The following is a 24857-nucleotide window of genomic DNA, read 5'->3' as shown; positions in this document are numbered from 1 at the left end:
GGGCAAAATGTGAGCATTTTGCAGTTGATTCTGGATTTTTATTTTTATTTGCAAATCTGAAAAAAATGAAGCGGCGAATCCGTTAACCAAGAAATTAAATTGGTGTGGCCTCGCATTAGATTTGGAGTCTGCAGAGGATGTCATCCATAAAATTTACGTGCTGTGGCCTAAATGTACAGTATTATCTGTTTACACAAAGCAATGAATAGCCATCAATTAAATATCACATAAACAGATTCTTTATTTACACAACAAAAAAGTACAGGGACTTTTGTATGGTCTTCTACAACTAAAGATCTAACAAAGCTAAATACATGTGTAGATAACGTCATTGTACAGAGTATATGTATGATGTGTGGTATTCTCTATGTGGTCTCTAAGATTGAAACATTCTTTAATGTATTTTCCTATTTGAACACGGTACTGGTTATCTCCCCTGAGAATGTAATTGAATTTATCTATAGGATCTAACGTATTGAAATCAATTGAACAAGCGGAAAGAAAGGTGAACAGCAATAGGCGCTTATCATTGTATAGTGTACAATCCATTTTAAAATGGTGCTCATTTTCAATCATGTTCGGACAAAATGGACAGAACCTTTGGTCATTTGGTATTTTCTTGTATCGACCCATATGAAAATACATTCATAAAGAGCACATTGTCAACATCACAAACTAGCATAAAGACTTCAATTCAAACACTTAAGCATTGAAGAGAAGCTATTAAGTTGGCCATTAGGGTCTTTATAAATCATCTCAGAGGGTGTATTGTGTGTTATGAATAGGCTATGATTGCAAGTGGTGCTGAGACTGGTGTGAGTGGGTATTTTGTATGCTGTGTTACACAATCAGACCTAGTGCTGTGTACCTAAACCCACATTTAGGTTCAGGTCCGGATTCAAGTCCAGAGGTTTAGGTTCAGTTCCGGACTCGTAAGTCCGGACCTAAACCCATGGCATATACAAAATTGTATGTTGGCAACCTTGCAATGTTGTCTGGGCAAAACTGTGGCCACATAACATGGAGGCCGACACTTGACGATGCTCGATGGAAATGTTTTCTTCATTTTGCAGCACAGATTTTGCAATCTATGGAAGGTTTTAGGTGGTTTGGAAAGAAAAGGGGTATGTGATATGCTTTTTACTTGAACCTAAACATTTTTACAAGTCTAGAACCGGTCCAGTGAACTGGTACACAGCAGTAATCAGGTCTAGATGTTGTGTTTCCTGTTTCCCGACCGACCCTAGAAAAAACTGCCGACCCTAGCCTTTTTTGTGTGGACCCCTGCAAGGGACATGAATTTTTAAAAAAACTGATCGACCTTTTCTAGCTCCATGATCTGACACCCAAATGATGAAACATTGTACAAACAGTTTTGTAACAATGACATTAAAAATACAAGTGTCCTCATACAATTCTTACTTTGTTAAAATACTGTATTGTATAAGTTGAATCATGAGAGATGGTCAAAGTCTAAAAAAAGAAGGAAAAATATATAATCCCTACCTCCTGACACAATTTTTTTCAGGACTGAAACAAGAAACACAACATTTTTTTCCCATGCCTCTCTCACTGTCAGGGGCTCTTTGCAAAAGCTTGTGGCTATACAACTCTATCTAAGGCCACACCAATTTAATTTCTTGGTTAACGGATTTTTCTAGAAAAAAAATGGAGCGGGCAGGCAAAAATAAAAAATAAAAACAGGCCTAGGCATCCTATTATGGCCCAAAAATGGTACGATAGGAGCCATGAAGTCAACACACCAGGCTGGTTCAAAATCTAAACAATGAATTTTGAACTTTTAACAATACCATTGCATTGAAAGATGGAATAACTGTAACAAGTAGGATGAAAAGGACTGTTTTCAACTGTTCAGGCACAATATGAACATTTTGCAGTTGATTCTGAATTTTTATTTTTATTTGCAAATCAGAAAAAAATGAAGCGGGCGAATCTGTTAACCAAGAAATTAAATTGGTATGGCCTAACCATTGCTAGTGCAAGGCTTTATAATGTGTCCCTAGAACTGGGATGGGTATAAAAAACAATCTACGAGGGTATGTGATACTCACCGAGTCACTGTTTACCTGGGAATAGGTATTCATAAACACGTGGGGGTGTTTTTTTCTCATTTTCCTCAAAGTTGACATCTTTAAAATGTCATTCCCACGCGCCACGCATACCCAATTCAAGTAATGTTCTGATATATATATAGGTGTGAGAAGAAATTGGTCTGTGTACCCCAGGCACTGCCTGTAACGTAAACAAAGTTAAACAGGTTCATTCAAGTGTACAGGTGGACAAATAGAGAGCTGAGTTGCTTGCACAATTGTCCAGTGACCGACACAGAGATCGCCAATTGGTGAAAGAGACTTAAAGGCATTCCCATGCAATTTTAGGGAGGCAAAACTGGAAATATTCTGAATAAGGCAATCTGTATAATATTGACTCATACTATCCCACAATAGCACATTTGAATCATTATTTCATACTTTATGCATTTAAAACTGCAGAAACAAGCCCCAGGATAAAATCCTTTATTTTCAGGGAGGTACCCTAAGAATCAATCCAGGTCCTTCCAGTAACTATTTTTAGTCAGAATTATGGGCATTTTTGCTCCATGAGTGTTGAAATACATTGGGATAGTGTTGTTTTACCTTAGTATGTATGTAATTGGCTAGAATGTTGACTTCTGGTTTCCAAGCCTTAAAAGCTGCACTAAATGCCTTTAAAGTAAGGCATATATATATATATATTTGGTAGACGATAAACCGGACAGTGAGTGAGTGAGTGAGTTGGTTCTTATTTGCCTGCTTCTTTTTTTTATTTGCAGACACAAAAACAAATAAACACACAGTCACATGCACAAAACATGATTGTACCTTTCAGCACCAAAATGTTAATATTTAAATCTTTGTCTAGTTTTTACAGTTTTTACATTTATCAAATGAATGCAGTTGTTTCATTTAATTCAAAATTGTCTGAATTACAAACCAGCCTTAGTGCCTCCTATACCAGGGCCTGTTTTTATTTCCCACTAGCTCCATTGATTTTTTGCAAAACTTTCAGAACCAACATATCAAATTTCTGTTCCAAAAAAAATGAATATCCAAGCCTGAGTTGTGCTTTTTAAAGATTTCTTTCAGAAGTAGCACTTTCTAGCCTCCATAGCATGCCAAAAACTGGGGTTTTTGGGGGGTCTTCATAGTCTTTGGGAGCTTTTATGTGCTATTTTCTGATTGCATATTAGAAAACATAGCCGGCTTGGTTGAAATACCCCCGTTTGGAGAACTGGGCTAATCAGAAAACAGCCAAAGACTACTAAACCCCCAGTTCTATAAGCCTGCTATGGAGGCTAGCATTGTCAGTGTCCAAACAAATGTAAGAGCTTGATTACTGTCAAATTTTAGCTGTTTCCCAATTAAAAACACAAACCAATTAACCTCAACATGCTGTATCCTTCCAGCTATTAAGGCCTCTTTCTTTTTGCAAATTTGCTGTCAATCAATTAAAACAGTATCGTACGATTTAGTTCACATACAGGGGCACACTCTCAAACAATAGATGCCTATTACTTTTCACGACAACTATCTTAACATGACAAATATGAGCTTCTTATGTACTGTTAACAACACTGGGGGGTGTTTGAACGATGGCCGTACATGTCGTTTTGCGTTTACCTTTAAGCTTTACCTGTTTAGACAGGTACGCTCTTAATGAGGCAGGTAAACAGGTGAGCAACGTAGAACAAACATGTCACCTGTGGAGAGAGTAACAGGTAATGGGCTGTGAAGAAGTCAATGTTAGAATTACTACGTAAACGGAACTGTTCTTTTGTATGTGGCACCATTCCAATTGTGAAATGAGGACTATTACATGTATATATAAAGTTCAAGGTTGGAAAAGTGCAGTAGCCCCTTTTTTAAAAGTTCTGAGGTGCAAGACAGGCTGACTATCTTTGATGTACATAACATGTCTGAACAATTCTTATGTAACATTTTACTTAGAGGATCACCCGATTTACACCCAGATACAAACTGTAGCATTTTGACAATCATCCAAACTTACGTTATTGATACTAAACGGTTTGTATTAGATTAAATCCTACATAGCCTACAAAACATGTTCTTCCTTTAAGTTACCATTTATTGACCCATTTCCACCCATTTGCTGTTCTCTGTTGTTTTTGTCATGTATTTTGTCGCTGTATACCTGTATGTTTGGTGGTGAGGTTAAAATTAGCTATAGCTAGAGTACCTCACCACCATGTCCTGTATTATACATGTTGAACTGCAAAGAAAAAAAAAGACAGCTTTGTTTTCAGTGTTAAGCCAAAGATTGAACTTCAAGTACAATCACACCTGTATACATTTTGTATAGTGACCACTCGAGCGGCTTAAAGAAAATGGACACAACAGATTTCTAATGCTTGGGTCAATGGCAAAAATAATCTATAATGTGGCCACAATGGCCAGGTGGGTCAATATGAAAAAGTAAAATAGGCATCACAAGTAAATGTTGTGCAGTGTAATCCAGGGTACCAAGGCAATAGCATGAATTTCAAAGCCAAAGTTGGCCAAAGTGCTATAAAGGATAATCCTGCTTTTTCTAATTTGTATAGAAAGCTGCTTATCTTTGTCTGAAGTGGTATTCTAGTCTAGACGTATTCTTTTTCTATTACACCTGCCAAAAAAGGTGGTTATATTTTACCTAAAAGTGTTTTTTTTCCTATTGATTCTTTGGTCAATGACTAGTTGAGCAGAAAACTTTGGACTTTCATTGGAGAAAGTGAAGTCAATGTCAAAGTGAAAGAGTCAAATATGTCACAGTTTCTTAAGACGTTGCAATGCTTACTAAAAGGATGTCATTGCATGGGTAAACCTCCAACACTGCAACAGGTTATGTTCTAGTCCCGATAAAGTATGTCATACAATCTCCGCAATTGCCGGCCCTCTGTAAATATTATGGGTTCAGAATCAAAACTATTTTGGGGTCCAGAACCAAAAAGTTATTAAATGGGTCCAGCACCAAAACTAACTATTGGCATGCCTGTAGCCAGGATTTTGAATGGGGGGGGGGGTGTTCTTCCCACTGCTTGAGGGGACCTCGAGCGCCGAAGGCGTGAGGTTCCTAGGGGGGTGCGGGGGCATGCTCCCCCGAAAAATTTTGAAAAATGAACCTTCTAAAATGGCATTTCGTGCATTTTTGAGAGGATTTCCAAGAAAAAATCAGAGATAGATTTTTATTCAATGACAAAGGGAGCAGTTTTTCTACGATTCCAGTCAATCTTTTGAAGAAAAATCTTGGACCTTTACGTAAAAAGTGGACCAAAAAGTGGACCTTTACATAAAAAGTGGACCAAAAAGTGGACCTTTGGTTCTTCCAACCCCCCCGAACCCCCCCTGGCTACGGGCACGATTGGTTCACCCTGGGTTCTAAATTCTAGAGAACCTTGAAGGTCTGATCAACTAGATTCATGAAAGCATAAAATATTTCCCAGAAGTTGTTCTTAGAATGGACGAGAGCATTACTCAATATGATAATGCGTTTGATAGAGTCCTCCTATACTGTAGCTAACTGTGTTAAAATATTTCAATAATTGTCATCACATCTATTAAGTACCACAGGAATAAAAAAAAAAATTCATACCAGGTATAACATCTCTATATGGCTATAAGAATCTGTACAAAAGTGGAAAAATCACCTCAGTCTTAAAATCCTCCTGGGAATGTATCACAGTGTGCTGTCTTGGAAACTAAGCACCTTTGCTAAAGCCATATCCTGATTATGTTAGGAGTAACGACATTAGGACAAAGGATTTTGGTATTGGTCTGGGTGCAAGTTGAGCTTGAACTATGTGCCTAAATTCCTTCCAATAATTGTGAGGCGAAATATATGTTTTGTCTAGAAGAAGGATATGTGGGTGAGAAAATGCAATGTTGTGTATGGTAACTATGCCGGAATTTTACAAAACAGACTTATTTATGGACACGGGTATAAATAGCTTGTTTACACTACCTGTTACTAAATTCATTAAATCCAGTTGTATGTTATGACTCTGATGGAAAAGACAGTAAGGCTTACCATCACTTTTGGATCTGAAGTCTCGATTTCATGTTTCAGCTGTAAAGAACCGTACACTAAGGCCACACCAATTTAATCTGTTGGTTGTCGGATTTTTTCAGAAAAAAAAAATGAAGCGACAGGGTGAAAAAAAATAAAAATAGAAACAGGTCTAGGCATCCTATAAATTAATAGCTCCGGATGCTATAATAGGAGCCATGAAGTCAACATACCAGAGTAGTTTGTAATTGAAACATTGAATTTCAAACTTTTAATCAAACGACTGCATTGATCGATGGGAAAACTGTAACAACTCTGAAGAGAAGGGACTTCCTTCAACTGTTGGGGCCAAAATATGAGCATGTTGAAATTGACTCTGAGGCTGAAATGTTTTTTTATTTGCAAATCAGAAAAAAATGAAGCGGGGCAATCCGTGAACCAAAAAATTAAATTGGTGCGGCCTAAATGTACATCTATAAAATAATACATTCTGTACATGTAAACAATTGTTGATTCTGAAGTAAATGTTGGTTGTCCACAGTCATCAAAGGCAGTTAAAAATCCATTCATCATCAATAATACTGAGATTATACATGTAGACATCAGATATTTGTTCGTCTTTCATCAACCTGACAACAATACACACAGAAGAGACACAGGGTCACAGAGTACACACTCTTCAATTGATGACCCATCCTTTTGTATATAGTACCTAGACTTTACAAACTTCATGTTATGGACCATTACAGTTCAAAAGGTTGCTGAATACACTGTTTCTGTAGAAAAACAGTCTGTGCAAATTTTTCTGTGAAGCATAGTGAACTATTGTAAAAGATTTAGATCAATGGATTCCCTTCAAACTCAAGATGTGTAAATGGGAGATCACTCTTAGACTAACAATCATGTTCCTAACACTCTAAATGTGATCTGAATTTGAATGTGATCTCTATATGCAAGAATTGTGGATCCTCTATACATCTCGTACACATGTATGCTATCAGCTTCTAGTAGCATGTGATGTCTTATATCTTTTGGTGTTAGACCGAAATCCTTGTTAAGTTTACATACATGTATATGTGCTTCCCCTAACTCCAGGAAAGGAATTTCAAAGTAATTCAGTTTTAGCTGACACTGAAGAGCTAATCTCCCACTGGTTGTGACAGAGAAGATAGAACGAAGCTATGTACTGAGTATTTACAAGATCGGGGAAAGTCTTTTAGCTCTTTCCACCAAGCATGATGAACAGTGGACCACAGCTTGATGTCCCATCCTATTATTAGGACTGCAATGCTTTCCAGTAGCATGCATGTTGGGCGAGCAACAACAGCCGGGATTCGAACTCCCAACCTCTTGGTCCAGAGGCAGGATCCCAACCACTGGACTACATGTATGCACACACTACCCTACGTAGGGCATGTAAAACCAATCTCCTCAGCAGTTTGGCAACACATGTTCCCAGTAAGCCATAGACTGATTAGATCAGGTGCTTTCCCCCTCAATTTCCTTTGTGTTTGTTTTGTTACCGTGGCAACACGATCTGTGGGTAAACGATAAACAATAAGCGGGCTTCTCCAACTAACTGGATCACATTTTGGTCCTCTGTCTACAAAAGGGAAACAGTGTCGGCAAAACTAATTAGATCAGAGTCGTTGAAAACCGTGACGTGTCAATGTCTCGATGACGGTTTTGTGTCGTAAAGTCGGCAAAGATTAATCATCGTATAGTGGCGCCAGAATCTTAAAGAAACACTTGATGGCTCTAAAGATGTTTTCTTCTCAATTCTTCTCAATTAGCCATGAATTTCTCGCTTAGGCCACAGCAAGTAATTTTTATGGATGACATCACCGTGCGCATCGATTTTTGCCTGATTTTGGGGAAAAAAAAAAAGAAATTTTGAAGCCTTCTGACAGTGATCAACATGCCGAAAATGGGCAAAGATGTCTGTTGCCATGCCGGAAGGTGGATGGCAGATAACTATGAAGAGAGAAGACAAAAAAAGGCACTGATTTAATGTTTTGTTTCTTACTTAAATGCAGTGATATGTGATGCTGGCTGTGTATATGTGATGTTCCCACCGAATCAAAACCATTTGTACAATGATTGAGTCAAAATTTTGAAATGTAGGAAACTTTTTTTTTGGCCCGCCTTGTTTTTTTTTCGCCCGCTCGCATTAGATTTGGAGTCTGTGGAGGATGTCATCCATAAAATTTACTTGCTGTGGCCTTAACACCGTGAGAAGGGGTGTAAGCCGTTGGTATTTTACAGCTAAACTTGGAACAACTGTTACAGTGACAGGTCTTTGCCTTAGGACTACAAAACGTTTGTGTAGTTTCATGTTAAGATTGGCAGATTTTCCGGACGTAGATTACATACATACGTCATAAGTTTAAGACTCTGTGTGCACTAATCTGTCGTGCTGACAGGGGATTACAGGAAAAAGGATTAAGAAGGATTATGCCTGGATTAAGAAGTCCAAAGGATTATGCCTAAATGCACTTTAACATATTACTTGTCCTTTAAGTTCAAGGTGTGTGAATGCATGTCTCTGTCTTGAGAAAAGACTTGAAGGTTTCCCAGCAGTTACAAAATTAATCCTATTACAGACTTGCCCTTGACTGTAAGGACATGGTACTACTGTAACAGTAATCCAAGTGTTCAATGCTACCAAAAATGCCTTTTCTTGTTTTTCTTCCTTCTTTCTTGTACAAAGAAAATGTATCCTATAGCAAGAAAATTATTCTTTGAACAAGAAATTTAAAAATCCCCGTAGCAAGAAAATTCAAGAAACACATAGAAAACGATTCTGTCCACAAGAAAATATTTCTTGAACTAAGAAACTGTTCTTGAAGCAAGAAAACCATTCTGTACACAAAGAAAGATTTCTTGTAGCAGAAAAAAAGACAGTAAATTTTCTTAAAATTCTAGAAATTCTTAAGATTCTTCTTGGTGAGCATGATAGTAGAAATATTTTCTTTCCTTGAGAAAAAAAGGAGAATAAAATTCTTTGTGTAAGAATCAACATACCAAATCTTTCAAGAATGTCTCTTGAATTTTCTTGAAAATCCCCCTGGCAAGAAAATATTTCTCAACATAAGAAAAATAAGAAAAAAATTTTTAGGTAATAGTACTGTAAGGACATGGTACTGAAGTAACCCAAGTGTTCAGTGCCACATATTTTGGCCACACCGACTTAATTCTATGAATGACATCCTCTGAAGACCCCGAAACTAGTGCGCACAGGCAAATAAAAAAAATTCTCACCAAAAAAGAAAAAATGTTACTAAACCACAGGAATACAAAGCTGGCACTGTGAATTTGCAGCAGTACATAGCAACGTATATGGCAAGCCGGCACATGCTGGCTTTTTGCAGAGTTTATGAACTGGCACTGTACGTATGTACTGAGTTCTTGAGTTGTGGAGCTTCGGTAGCTTGAGTGCCGTCCTCCAGAGTTCCCATTGGCTCTGTATTGTCGCTAACTAGCAATTGGACTACGTACGTACATACCCAGGCCTAGAGCTAGGCCAGAGCCTCAGAGGACGTGATCTTTTTTTTCTTTTTGAGGACAGGCAAAAATCAATGCGCGCGCGGATGTCATCCATAAAATTAAGTCAGTGTGGCCTAATTGTGTTTCCTGATCATTTCTCATTCTTATGAAGAATTATCTTTCAAATTTAGGGCCTGGTTTCATACATTGTGCAATTGTCATGATTGCAAACTGAGGGTATTCCTGGGGATTGTCATGCAAGCTTAAGTGCGTCTTGAAAAAGTCTTATCATGGAAAAGGCTGCAAAAATAAAATAATTTTCGGCAACAGAAATCAGTGTTGATAGCAAAAATCATGTTCAGGGCAATTTTTTTTGTTTTCTTTGCCCATGCAACATACATAAAATCAATTTCTAGTAGATACAATGTAATATATTACAACAATACACATTGTATAATGTGTAATATATTGATTTAATGTAATGTTAGTTTAAAAAACACACACATTGTTTGATGTTGCTGGTATGCCTCACCATTGGGTTCGTCAGTTGAACACCACCTGTCATGGGGAATTTTGGCCCTTAGGCCACACCAATTTAATTTCTTGGTTAACTGATTTTGCTAGAAAAATAATGGAGCGGGCGGGCGAAAAAATAAAAACAGGCCTAGGCATCCTATTACGGCCCAAAATGGTACGATAGGAGCCATAAAGTCAACACACCAGGTTGGTTCAAAATTTAAACAATGAATTTTGAACTTTTAATGATACCATTACATTGAAAGATGGAATAACTGTAACAACTACATGTAGGATGAAAAGGACAGTAATAATAATAATAATAATGTTTTCAACTGTTCAGGGCAAACTATGAGCATTAATTGCAGTTGATTCTGAATTTTTATTTTTATTTGCAAATCAGAAAAAAATGAAGCGGGCGAATTCGTTAACCAAGAAATTAAATTGGTGTGGCCTTAGTTCAATATTCCCTCGGGTTGGGGAGCCAGCAGTGCAGTAACACTCTGTTTTAATGTCAATGTTTTTATTTTGAGCACAGATTCTAATTGTTCCTGTCTATTTTTACCTCCCCAGACAAATCACCAAAGAAGACAGGAAATTAGATCAGAGGCATCTCTACCTGGGAGACAGGTAACATGGTCGCACATTGCATTAATATTAATTAGGCCACACCAATTTAATTTGTTGGTTCTCGGATTCGCCTCTTCGTTTTTTTCTGATTTGCAAAAGAAAAAAAAATTTTTGATTCTGGTTCTGAATCAACTGAAAAATGCTCATGTTTTGCCCCCCAACAGTTGAGGAAAGTCCTTTTCTTCCTAGTTGTTACAGTTTTCCCATCTATCATTGCAGTGGTTTGATTAAAAGTTCAAAATTCAATGTTTTAAATTTTAACCCAGCCTTTTGTGTTGACTTCATGGCTCATTTTGTAGCATTTAAGCCTATAATAGGATGCCTAGACCTGTTTTTATTTTTATTTTTTTTTCGCCCTGTCGCTTCATATTTTTTCTGAAAAAATCCGAGAACCAACAAATTAAATTGGTGTGGCCTTACCTTCACAATAGGAAAACATACTGTTGACAGTTTTATTTGGAAAATCAGCCTCGCAGTATGTACAACAAGCTGAGTAACAGTGATTTGTACAATCATTATGTGGCAAATAAAAATCAACATATATTACAAAACAGAGAAAAACACAAAGAAAGCTAAACAGAATACCACACTATGGGCGCTGAAGTAAAACAAGAGTGTCCTAGAAGTCTTACTGGGACGACTTGTTGTACAGGCATATAATGGCCTATGGAGTTTTTGAGTCTTTGTTTTTGCTCTGTTTCTTCTCCTTTTCCAAACACATATGGTGAAAGACCTGGACCAGACGTCTGTTACCATGGTAACTGGTGCTGTGGCAGCTACCCTGTGGTGTTGGGTTACAATGTATGCAGCAGGACAGAGTTGGAGAGCCTGCTCACTATACTTCTCAAACCATGTAATATAAACTTATGGAATGTGATTCAAGCTATCCTAGGTACAATCTGTGTGCCAGATGATAAGAGAATAGTAGTAGGCAAGACCTCTTAAGTACTAGTGATTTGCCTGATAAACGAATATGTAATACTGACCAATCATCTTCCTGTTGTCTGCGTTGCCATAGCGATGACCTTGCAGTGCAATCCGCCTTCAACGTCTCGGACTTTGATGAAGACCAGGAAGAGTCCCTGATGACCAATCAGAACGTGTCGTTATACGACCCCTTTGACGAGACAGTGACCAGCGAAGGTTTGCTGGTCACCAAAATCCCCAAACAGCCTCCCTGGACTCTCAACATGACTGAGGTGGCCATGGCAAAGTAAGATGACTTATTATACTGTAAATTCACAAATAAGGCCACACCGACTTAATTTTATGGATGACATCCTCTGATGTCCCCCAAACTAGTGCGCGCGGGCGAATAAAAGAAAAATCCGGCCAAAGATATAAAAATGCTACTAAACCACAGGAATACAAAGCTGGTAGTGTGAATTTGCGGCAGTACATAGCGACGTACACGACAAGGCGACACATGCTGGCTTTTTGCGAATTTATAAATCGGCACTGTACATGTACGTATGTACTGCATGAGTTCTTGAGTCGTGGAGCTTCGGTAGCCTGGGTGCCCGGGTCCGTATTGTTGCTTAAACTACCATATGGACTACCCAGGCTTAGAGCCAGGCCAGAGCCTCGGTGGACGTGATCTTTATTATTTTTAGAACATGCGAAAATCAATGCGCGCGCAGATGTCATCCATAAAATTAAGGCTGTGTGGCCTAACTGTAACAGTTTTAGTGTGGGGTAGAAGTGAAATCTGTATCAGTATAGCCGGTATAACCGCCCTTCGGTGTAACACACCAGCATCACAGGCATGTGGTGCGGCGAACAACTTGTAACACACCAAACAACTTGTAACACCTAGCCTTTGAACGTCAAACTCGTTTAAAACTATCTCTTGAAACATTGTCTAAAGCTAATAATACATGTAATTGTAGTGATGATGCCACAGCTGTATTTCTAAAGTTCCACTTTTGGATAGTTCTCAAATTAAATATGTATTGAGTTTTTGGAACACCTTCAGTTGGTTGATAACTCTAGTACTTGAAGGCATGACTTCAAGATTCTTTTCTGAGCTGGTATTAGGTACATAGTGGTTGATATGTCCACAGATACAGTTTATTAGTCATTTTGTACATCATGCATACATTGTAGGAATGGTAAAAAAAATCTTCACATCATTTACATTGCCATCAGTCAAATGAAAAATATTTTTTTTTCTGACAGGAAGGGCCTTCGGAAGTACTTCAACGTGGTGAAAAGAATAAGTCTGACCAAGAAGGACGTCCAGCCAGGGACCATCATGCACTTTGACCAGTCTCCGGAGAACTATGTCTTCTCCATCTCACCAATGTTGTACGACCTCTTGCCAGAGAGGTACTGTACCTGTACCTGTACTTGTACCTATACCTGTACCTGTACCTGTACTTGTAGTTGTACCTGTATCTGTACCTGAACCTGTGCTTGTAGTTGTACCTGTACCTGAACCTGTACCTGTACTTGTACCTATACATGTACCTGTACCTATACCTGTACTTGTACCTATACCTGTACTTGTACCTATACCTGTACTTGTACATATACCTGTACTTGTACCTATACCTGTACCTGTACCTATACCTGTACCTGTACCTATACCTGTACCTGTACCTATACCTGTACTTGTACCTATACCTGTACTTGTACCTGTACTTGTACATATACCTGTACTTGTACCTGTACTTGTACCTATACCTGTACTTGTACCTATACCTGTACCTGTACTTGTACCTATACCTGTACCTGTACCTATACCTGTACTTGTACCTGTATCTGTTTCTGTATAGCCAGTAGAACTGCCCTTCAGTGTAACAAACCAGCTTTTGTATCTTTAGCTGTATCTGAATAGACCAGTTTAACTGCATGCCCTTTGGCATGTAGACACCATGCTTCTGTACTGTAACGTTACCTGTATCTGTTTCTGTATCTATATAGCTGCCCTTTAGCATTCATATAACTCCTCGATGTACGACCTCTTGCCGCAGAGGTACTGTACCTGTACCTGTATAGCCTCATATAACTGCATGCCCTTCAGGATATCAGATTCTGTATAACAAGTATAACCGCTCTTCTGCATAACACCGGCTTCTGTATCTGTATAGCCGGTATAACCGCCCTTCCGTGTAACACACCAGCTTCTGTATCTGTATAGCCGGTATAACCGCCCTTCGGCGTCACACACCAGCTTCTGTATCTGTATAGCCAGTATAACTGCCCTTCGGCGTAACACTCCAGCTTCTGTATCTGTATAGCCGGTATAACCACCCTTCGGTGTAACACACCAGCTTCTGTATCTGTATAGCCAGTATAACCGCTCTTCCGCATAACATACCTGTCCAGTTTCTATATCTGCATAGTCTGGTATAACTGCACGCCCTTTGGTATAAGACACCAGCTTCAGTTTCTGTATACCGGTAGCCGGTATAACTGCCCTTCGGTGTAACACACCAGCTTCTGTATTTGTATGGTCAGTATAACTGCCCTTTGGTGTAACAAACCAGCTTCTGTATTTGTATGGTCAGTATAACCGCCCTTTGGTGTAACACACCAGCTTCTGTATTTGTATGGTCAGTATAACCGCCCTTTGGTGTAACAAACCAGGCTTCTGTATTTGTATGGTCAGTATAACCGCCCTTTGGTGTAACACACCAGCTTCTGTATTTGTATGGTCAGTATAGCCGCCCTTTGGTGTAACAAACCAGGTTCTGTATTTGTATGGTCAGTATAACCGCCCTTTGGTGTAACACACCAGCTTCTGTATATGTATGGTCAGTATAACTGCCCTTTGGTGTAACAAACCAGCTTCTGTATTTGTATAGCCAGTATAACCGCCCTTTGGTGCAACATTGCACCAGCTTCTGTATTTGTATGGTCAGTATAACCGCCCTTTGGTGTAACACACCAGCTTCTGTATTTGTATGGTCAGTATAACCGCCCTTTGGTGTAACACACCAGCTTCTGTATTTGTATGGTCAGTATAACCGCCCTTTGGTGTAACACACCAGCTTCTGTATTTGTATGGTCAGTATAACCGCCCTTTGGTGTAACAAACCAGCTTCGCAGGCATGCCGGTAATACAGTACATAAACCAGTTTATTTACTGAGAGTTATTCTGCCCAGATCCCCGCTGCAGGGCATGCACCATCGGAAGTGCGCTGTCATCGGGAACAGCGGGATTCTCCTGGACAGCGGCTGTGGCAATGAGATCGACAAGGCTGACTTCGTGTTCCGCTGCAACTTCGCTCCGACAAAAGGCTACGAGAGAGACGTGGGCACCAAGACCAACTTTACCACTTTCAACGGGAGCATTCTGCAATACAGGTTGGTTTTAAATATCCCTCAGTCTTCAAAACTGGTCTTCTGCCTTACATGCCCCCTAAGTCTAAATACTGGTATAAGACATGTGCAAAAGGGTACGAGAGAGACGTGGGCACCAAGAACAACTTTACCACTTTCAACAGGAGCATTCTCTAATACAGGTGGAATTTAGACATCCTTACAAATTGGATGTAGATTGGTCTTTTACCAAATTTACTACAAATGACTGAACACACAGAGCATGGCATACAAACAATAAATCCTTTAATAAACATTCAAAATCAATGTATTCCTCAATGCACTTTCATAAAACTTTCTATAACCCCTTGCCACCGAATTGTTCAGTAAGGTTGAACAAATCACTAAAACACGGACCATGATATACATTTTCTATAAGACCTTGCCAACCTATGTTGCAGATTCAAGTACCTTGTTCGTTCAAGCGTCGACTGGATTTTCTGGATGCCCGTCTTCATGTACTACACTTAGTCTAATGCCAGGACTTTTTATGTTTACCGAAGGAAAACATATTGTTTTTGCTCAGTTTCTTCCTCCTCTTCTTCTTCTCCAAACAGTAACCTCTGACCTGACCAATGACATGATTTATTGATGTCTGTCACCATGGTGACTGGTGTTGGGTTACATAATGTTGCAATTTCATAGTCTGCTCTGCTCCTGTCACCATATACTAATAGTACATGTACACATGTATGTGAATGTGTTTGAGTAAGAATTAACAGAGCAGACCATATCCGAAGGTAAACATTATGCATTTGCTTTGCAAATGTTACTTCTCTAGTTTAAACTTTTAATCTACCTCTCCCTCCACCCCCTGTTGCAGATTCAAGTACCTTGCCACTGAAAAGGACAGGCGAAAGTTCCTGAGGTTTGTTCAGGCCTTGGGCGACGCGATCTTCTGGATGCCGGTCTTCACGTACCATACCAACGCCATCCCCGCACGCATACTCACCGACTTCTTCTGGGAGAACCGCAACAAGACCAACGTCAAGCTGGCATGGCTCGGCAACGCACTGAAATGGATCAATGGGTGAGTCATTTACTGCAGTAACTGTTTGCCAGTGCCCTCTAGCAATGTTGTTTTGAACTGCAATGCATTGTAGTGGATCAATGGGTGAGTCGTTGATGAAGGTTAGACATCCAGGTAAAATAATATTCAAAGACAAATCAAACTCTACTACTGGATAAATAGCGGAGATAACTTCCAGATGTTTTGAGTGACATTCATCACTCATCTTCAGTGTAACTAAATGAACTGAGAGCACAAGTTGACATTAAATGAACTTCTGCTCTCACTTCATCTAGCGACGCTAGAGATGTCACTTGAAATGTCCGGAATTCCAAAGTTATCTCCGTTATTTATCTAGTAGTAGAGTTTGAATTGCCTTTCAATAATGGGTGAGTCATTTACTACTGTTTTCCAGTGCCATCTAGCAATGTTGTTCTGAACTGCAGGTTCCATTTAATGGTTAAAAGTCTGGACAGCAGCATGGTGCTGAAATGCCAATCCAAGGAATTATACTGTTTGATTTGATTTATTAGACTGTATAAACACTGTTGTCCAGTGCCCTCTAGCAATGTTGTTCTGAACTGCAGGTTCTGTTTGCTTCAATTTTAAAACTTTTCTGTTGACACATATTTTTGTCTTGAAGCTCACTTGTTGTGACCATGAGTGCTCTGTTTGGTCAGATTTCACAGACACTTTCAAAGAGAAGGGATGTAAAAATCTACCTTACAACTCAAAGTGCATAAGCTAAACTTCCTAAAGTCTTACTAGAGTTATGGGTAAAAGTCTGGACACCCTGGTGCTGAAATGCCATCCAATTGTACTATACTGTTCTCCAGTGCCCTCTAACAATGTTGTCCTGAACTGCAGGTTCCATTTACTTCTGTAATCAATGTTAAAAGCTTTCTGGTGACATATTTTTGTTTTAAAACTCACTAGTTGTGACCATGAGTGGTCTGTTTGTGCATATCAGATTTCATAGACACCTTCAAAGAGAAAGGATGTAAAAATCTACAGAAACTTTAGGAAGCTTAACTTCCTAAAGTCTAGTGTTATGGTCTGGAGATATATTGGTGCTGAAATGCCATCCGATTGAATTACACTGTTCTCCAGTGCCCTCTAGCAATGTTGTTCTGAACTGCAGCTTCTGCTTCAAGTTGCTGCAATGACTGAAATTTCTTTTTCTGATCATCTGAGTGCTATGCTTGGGCATATCAGATTTCACAAAGGGAGAACATTAAATGAGGTAACATTTTTGTTCTTTCTACAGCTACTGGAGAGTAAAACACCAGTTCAAATCCTTTCGTGTGCTAGGGATTCAAACCCAGTACCTTTCAATTCTACTTCTAGGTCAACAAACCTACTAGTAACCTGCCAAATTTCTTCTCGTATTTTCTCTCACCATACATTTGTACATCTCTGTTCTTTTCACAGCTACTGAAGAGTGAAACACCAGTTCAAATCCTTTCGCGTGCTAGGGATTCAAACCCAGTACCTTTCAATTCTACTTCTAGGTCAACCTACTACATGTAGTAACCTGCCAAATTTCTCCTCATATTTTTTCTCATCATACATTTGTACATCTCTGTTTTTTCCACAGCTATTGGAGAGTGAAACACCAGTTCAAAGCCTATCGCATGCTAGGGATTCAAACCCAGTACCTTTCAATTCTACTTCTAGGTCAACCAACCTACTAGTAGCCTGCCAAATTTCTTCTCGTATTTTCTCTATTAATACATTTCTGTTTTTTTCACAGCTACTGGAGAGTGAAACACCAGTTCAAAGCCTACCGCCTGACGTCCGGTGTGTTTATGTACACCGTAGCCCAGGCGATCTGCGACGAGATCCATCTCTACGGCTTCTACCCCTTCCAAGAAGACGAGGAGGGACACCCCATCCCCTACCACTACTATGAACCCAAGGAGGTGACCTATCTGTTAAACATTAGCAGTACCTGTAATAGCAAAACAGTATGCATTGTGGTAGTGAGATTTGTACATACCCGACTGGCCTATAGACTCAGTTCCTTTTAATTACATCAGCATGAAAGTTCAGCTGAGTTGGTAAATTACATTATGAAAAACTTAAACTGTTCTCCAACTCAAAATTTGACTCACCAGAAATTTTCGACTGAATCACTCAGTCTTCCTCAGCTATCTGACCCAAATGCTGTGGACACGTGATTTTTCCCACGTGTGACATCAGCAAAGGGTCAAAGGTTGTCTGAAGTCGATATCGCCCCCCGTCCTTTTAATTATGTTTAAGTATGTACTTTTTAACCCTTGTCCTGCTGGCATTCCTGGCACAATATTTTTCAATAATTTCATGTATCGATTAGATCATAGACCCCCAAAGATTTTGCCTTGCAGTGGCATAGTTACTTCCGCAGTCGTTGCGTTTTGCTGTGGTGTGATGCGTTGCGCGAGAAACACCCCCAAATCATACCAATACAGGGTGTTATATAGATGGTACTGTATGTGCAGAACAACAATTGTTGTGCTCCGCAGGACAAGGATTTAAGTTAAGTGTGCTTTTTATCTAGTATTATTGTATTGAAACACACAATCCAGCCCATGATTGTTATGTGTTTTGACGAACGAACCTTTCTTTTCATTCATTCAGGTTAACCAGACCTACAGCAGGGTTCACAAAATGGACGCAGAGAACCTGGTCCTCAGAAGCCTCCACACCAAAGGTGTCCTAAAGCTGACCACGAGAAAGTGCGACCCGCAAGGGTCCTGGGATATCGACAACTACGAAAAAGTGGCGCCATTTCCGTACAGAATACCCCCAAAGATAAGGACGAATCTATAGTCTTAGAGTTATTTTGAGATAGCCTCTGCCAGGCTTCAGAAACGGCTGGAAAGAGTAAAAATTGGTCAAAGGGACAAAAAAACATGCCAGGAGAGTTGGTCCACTTAAGGCGTACATTTGCCTCACCTGAAAGTACTCCTGTGGCAGACCAACTCCCCTGGCATTTTTAAAAAATTATTTGTAGCCGATTTCTACTTTTTCCAGCCAATCCTGAAGGTAATTTGTGACATCTGCACATGAAAAAAAAATAATGTTGACACAAGAAATAGAATTAAAAGAATGTCTTAAAAAAAGTTTATATATTGTATTTGTAAACCCAAGTGACAATTATGATGTGGAAACCCCCAGAATATGGAAGGTATGGTAAAGAAACTTGTCGTATATGAAAGTTTGTGGACCAGTGGTCCTTAATGTGTATCCATGCATATTGTAGATGATTGTGTACTTAAAGAATGTCCAGGCTATGAAGTGACTGTATTTTGTTGAACAGTTATGTTCAGTTATTTAACTGAGTATTTTGTAGAATGAAAAATTGAATGGTTGCAATCATGTGGTAACTATCATTTTGTAATTAAAAGTTAACGTTCTCTTGTTCAGAATATCTGAATTCTATAATATGTTGCAATGCTTTGTAAAAGTATTATAATGACAATAGTTCAGAACTATCAGAGTACATACCAAGTGCGATGTAACTTAAAGTTTATACTTGTCTCTTCTGTTGTTGATTCAGAATTATGATGTTGATATTGTCTTCAACAATCTGCAATAAAGATTACAACAGTTACTGTTAACTGTGATATGGTACAATTTCTTAACAATTTCTATTTTTACCGGGATAGCACAAGATACCATGGTAAGGCCACACCAATTTAATTTGTTGGTTCTCGGATTCGCCTCTTCATTTTTTTTTCTGATTTGCAAAAAAAAAAGAAAGATCAATCAACTCAAATATGCTCATATTTCGCCCCCAACATTCGAGGAAAGTCCTTTCCTTCCTACTTGTTACAGTTTTTCCATCAATGCAGTGGTTTGATTAAAAGTTCAAAATTCATTGTTTAAATATTAACCCTTTTGTGTTGACTTCGAATTCTTGGCTCCTATTGTAGCATTTGGGGCTATAACAGGATGCCTACTAGTAGACCTGTTTTCATTTTCACTTTTTTCGCCCTGTCGCTTTATGTTTTTTCTGAAAAAATCCGAGAACCAACAAATTAAATTGGTGTGGCCTAAGCTACATCAAACATGACATTAAAGATCAGATTCTCATACAATATAGTTAACAGTAGAAATAAAAGACTGAAAATGATAATTTTTTCTGGGACCTTTAATACCAGTAATCACTGCTACTAAGGATGTTCAGTTTTGATTTCTTTCTTAATATCCTACTAAATTTAATTTATACCTTCAAGTTTTTGGAAATCATTTTGCAAAATTAATTGCTTTTAAAGAGATTTTATAGTTAGGTAAAGATGCTTCCTCCCATACCCATGCCTTAAACATATAATGAGTTAGGCAGAAATAACATTCCATTCATTGTTTAATACATGATTATGCAGTTAGGGAGGTGACCACTATTACTACATGTACATGTATATGTCAATACTAGCATTAACGTACATGTATTTATGATATGACTACCAGAACTTGTACAATATATATTGGCAATTGTGTTCCAAACACAAGAAAAACAATAACTTTATAATATCTAATAATCTAAAAAGTAACATTTTCTTAAGGTAAAATAACTGATTATTAATCAATGAAAATGCAGATAGAATAGTTAAATTAGAACTTTGTTAACTTCAGTAAAATAGGTCTCCTCTGTAGAATATTAAGAATATAAGAATTTTATGATTTTCTTTCAAATTAATTATTGGCAAATGTACATGTACTTTGAAGCAGTCAAACCCTTTTATACAAGTTCCAAAACATGCCTTTATCAAGAAATATCTCTTTAAAAACCTCTTTAAAAAATCTTGTCTAATTTTACTGGTCCTACAAATTAAGTCAACAACTAGCTTTCGATGTCTAATAATATAATGTCATACATTGCTGTATGTTCAAGTTCTAAGTAAAACATAGTCTTGAGTTTCAAAATACCATTATCAAAAAATATCATTTGGGAAAAAATCATTTGGGAAAAAAAATGTTAAGTTTATTTTGCACATTAAGCCAACAAAGACACAAGTAGGTTCCAGTGTCAAACAATATTTACATTATGACATAATTACATTTTTTGTACCATACTTGAAAATACTTTTATCGAAATATATGACGTAACTCTAAAAAGATCTCTTTAAAAATCTCTTTAAAAGTCTTGTTTTGTTTTACACTTGCACATTAAGGCAACAAAGAGGTAATTAGTTTCTGACGTCTAACGATATTTGTGATGGCGTACAAAATACTTTTATCAAAATAAATGACGCAACTCTACAAAGATCTCTTTAAAAATCTCTTTAAAAATCTTGTTTTGTTTTACACTAAATCTTGCACATTAAGGCAACAAAGGGGTAATTAGTTTCTGACGTCTAACGATATTTGTGATGGCGTACAAAATACTTTTATCAAAATATATGACGCAACTCTAAAAAGATCTCTTTTAAAAATCTCTTTAAAAATCTTTTGTTTAGCACACATTATAAAAGCCAACAAAGGGACAATTAATTAGTTTCTGACATTTAACGATATTTTGCGACGGCGTACGTCCCAGTCTGTGCTACGACACGATAAAACAACCCCGCGCGGGCCCCTGTAAATTCATCATACCGTGTGCTCCCCTCCCTCGCTGCATGCATATCCTACGATAAATGATGGACGTGATGGGAATAGGGAATGACGCTAATGACCACCGACGTTCGAGTGGTCAGTTTCTAACAGTGGTCACTCATTACGGCCCCTTACATACGGAGCTTAGTGCCCTTAATTGCACTCTTACTAGTTTCGTTCGAAACACTTTTGTCGACTTTTAAGCTTGCACCTGTTTTAAAGACTGAAACTGTTGTGTTGGATTTTCTTTCGACTTGTTGTAATTTAGCAGTGAAATTTGTCTTGAAGGTTAACCTTCTCTATGTTGCCTAACCCTTAACCAGTAGAGAATTGGTAGCCAAAAAGATACTTAAGTGTGCTAAAGGTTAACCTTCTCCCTGCTGCCTAACCTGTAACCAGTAGAGAATTGGTAGCCAAAAAGATACTTCAGTGTGCTAAAGGTTAACCTTCTCCATACTGCCTAACCCTGTAACCAGTAGAGAATTGGTAGCCAAAAAGATACTTCAGTGTGCTAAAGGTTAACCTTCTCCATACTGCCTAACCTTGTAACCAGTAGAGAATTGGTAGCCAAAAAGATACTTCAGTGTGCTAAAGGTTTAACATAGTAGAGTTGTAATAGAAGGAAGAAGCACTTTTTAACCTTCTACCTGCTGCCTAACCTCATAACAAATAGAGAATCGGTAGGCAAATGGCTACTTCAGAATATAAAAGGTTAATCTACTACTAGTAGTAGATTTTTTACCACAAATTCATGACAATGTATTTCCATGACACTGTATTAACTGTACTTCAAAACAAATTTTTTCATTGGAATCAAATCTATTTTTAAACTGAATTGGTCTAGCTTCCAGATTGCTACAAGTAAATAGAATAATGATAACATATTAATTGAAAGTTTATTGCAAATACATGCCAGCGGGCTAATTGTAAAATACAAACAAAATGCATGAGAAAGAAGATACAACGATATCAGAGACTTTGTGCAAAGTTATACAGTACATTCTACAACATACAGTCCTAGTTTTGTTGGGCTTGACTTCTTCTTTTGAGTCAGTGGAAGATGAATTTAATAAAAGATAAAATGTATTTGACACACAAAATCTGCATCAAAATATACCCAGTGTACTGGTCAGTCTGTGATGAACTGGACCATTCACTGTGTCCAGTTACTGTAGTGGTCAGCGACTCGTGACAAAGATGATTACACAAAGAGCTGGTCTATAAAATCCAATCTCACTTCACAGGTAAATATTTGGCGATGCAATTATGTAGATATCAGTAAGAAGATTAGGATAAAAAAGAAGTAAAATCCCCATTTATTGCACTACTAAACTTTAATGACAAAAGCATGTAATTGTAAAGATATGAAACAAAACAGTCTTCAAAACAGGTATTGAAAGAGCACACAGCTACAATGTTTAACATATATATTAATAGGTAAATATACTCAATATCAAGTTGGTTTGATAATTTTAGCATAGTGACTCAGTTAATTTGAAATTTAAAAAAACTTCTTTGTGAAAAAAGTGCAGAGTGTGCATGTCAACTGAATTTCATGTGAAACTTGTGCCTAGACTTTATCAAGTCTATCACATCAGGCTTAGTCGGTGATATGAAGCATGAAGACGCAAGATTTCATCAATTTTTCATCATCGTTTGGAGCAGAGACCAAGTCTCGGAGGGCTTCATGAGTGACCAAACACCATCCCAAGCACAATCACACCGGGCGCGCCGAATCTGTGCCAAATTTGATGCTATATTTCTCTGCTTGTCACCTGTCAGAAAAGGTTTATAACGTGTCTGTGGCTGATAGATTCTGACAAAACTGGACGTAACAGGTGAAAACGCTCTTTTGACGTACTTTTCTTTTCTGGGTTGGTATCAGATACTTAGTGGTTGGTACGTACACCAGACTGTATTAGTCATTTTGTACATCATGCACAGTCTGAACCTGTATCTGTTTCGGTATAACTGGTATAACAGCCCTTTGACGTAACACACCAGCTTTGCAGGCACGTGACGCGGCGGCAGCTAGCTATATCACACTGAACGACTTATTACACTCAATCTTTGCACATTTAAGTGTAGGAGTTGTTTAAAGGTTTCTAGTGATGATGCCCCAACTGTGCTTGGTGGCAACGAGTTCAAGTCTTGGGAAATACAAGTTTTTGAACACCTTGATTCTTGGTTGATAACTCTGACATTTGAAGGCATGACTGTTACTGTTTCTGTAAGACAGAAGAGGTATTTTCAAACAAAGACTCTTTCAAGTCAAATTTATTTTTTTTCATTTAAACTACAAGTCAGTGTAACTTAACAGGTGGCATGGTGGTCTTGACTGGTTTAATTGTTGACTTAGAATCTAAAGGTTCTGGGTTCAAATCCCTACCAGACAACAGATAGCAGAGCAGCCTACATGTACCTATATGTCTATCTATTTCTGTGTCTGCCTATTTTTGCATTGTGAGGATTGTTACATCTAAAGATATATATTCCAATCTGGTTGTTTCATACAATGTAGTACATGTAGCTACAATTGGGAGCCTGTATAACTGTTTGAAATGTACTATAAAGTCTCCAATGTTTATATCAACAAAGCCTTGTTAAAACACACCTCCAGACATGTTGTGACAGAAGCTAGTTCATCATCACTCAACTGTCAATAATTTATGCGCATATAAATGAGCGGTCAGTCCATCATATGTGGTTATCACAGTCTCTACAAAGACCTGAGGACATTATAATCATTTCAATCTTTCATCGCCGACGATCCATCAAAGGAAGTGGCCATCAAAACTATATTAAATCCAGTAAACATTATTCTATAATCTGTAATATTTGACAAAAAAACATAATTCAAAAGTAATTGTTACGATTAATGTGTTGAATTTTTTCTTGGTTTTTCTGCTATTTTTGGGGGTGAAAAAAGGACGATTACGAATTTAAGGTTTGGTCAGTTTTGTAGAGGTCAGTTATATTGTGGCCAAATTGGTGGTCAAGCTATTGTAGCATGAAATAACACAAGGCATGATTAATGGTAGAAACACTCTATAAATGTAATAAAACTGACCGCTAGAGTCAGACCTAGGAATATTGGAAAAAACTCATTGTACAGATAAAACTATTTGTCAAGACAAAAAAATGTCTGTAAGGGTTGAAAACCTGTTGCAGTTTCATATGTGGATTAGGCCACACCCAAATTTTAAATTTTGTTGGTTCTCGGATTCGCCTCTTCATTTTTTTCTGATTT

General features: G+C 38.1%; 1 protein-coding gene and 1 long non-coding RNA gene across 3 annotated transcripts in view; one reads left to right on the top strand and one right to left on the bottom strand.

Annotated features, from left to right (window-relative positions):
• The window catches only part of LOC109469035 (sia-alpha-2,3-Gal-beta-1,4-GlcNAc-R:alpha 2,8-sialyltransferase-like), a 23221-nt gene extending 4303 nt beyond the window's left edge, over nucleotides 1-18918 (top strand). Inside the window, exons 3-9 of one of the 2 annotated variants that reach the window (XM_019767427.1) lie at nucleotides 10639-10695; nucleotides 11714-11908; nucleotides 12874-13023; nucleotides 14806-15006; nucleotides 15845-16051; nucleotides 17784-17952; nucleotides 18650-18917. In XM_019767427.1, coding sequence (XP_019622986.1) covers nucleotides 10639-10695; nucleotides 11714-11908; nucleotides 12874-13023; nucleotides 14806-15006; nucleotides 15845-16051; nucleotides 17784-17952; nucleotides 18650-18841 — 1171 coding nt within the window. In that variant the 3' untranslated portion in view covers nucleotides 18842-18917. Of the gene's footprint in view, nucleotides 1-10638; nucleotides 10696-11713; nucleotides 11909-12873; nucleotides 13024-14805; nucleotides 15007-15844; nucleotides 16052-17783; nucleotides 17953-18649 lie in introns of both variants that reach the window. The other variant, XM_019767428.1, reaches the window with a different exon arrangement.
• Nucleotides 15941-24857, bottom strand: part of LOC109469037 — a 44743-nt gene continuing 35826 nt past the window's right edge. Inside the window, exons 2-3 of the long non-coding RNA XR_002140168.1 lie at nucleotides 19520-19601; nucleotides 15941-16034 (exon numbers count right to left, since the gene is read on the bottom strand). This is a non-coding gene — a long non-coding RNA (uncharacterized LOC109469037). The remainder of the gene's footprint in view (nucleotides 16035-19519; nucleotides 19602-24857) is intronic.

Source organism: Branchiostoma belcheri, unplaced genomic scaffold (assembly GCF_001625305.1).
Source record: "Branchiostoma belcheri isolate BF01 breed outbred unplaced genomic scaffold, Haploidv18h27 scaffold2, whole genome shotgun sequence".
Taxonomy (NCBI): domain Eukaryota; kingdom Metazoa; phylum Chordata; class Leptocardii; order Amphioxiformes; family Branchiostomatidae; genus Branchiostoma; species Branchiostoma belcheri.
The sequence above is the reverse complement of the archived record's forward strand: the minus strand, read 5'-3'. Positions and strand labels throughout refer to the sequence as shown.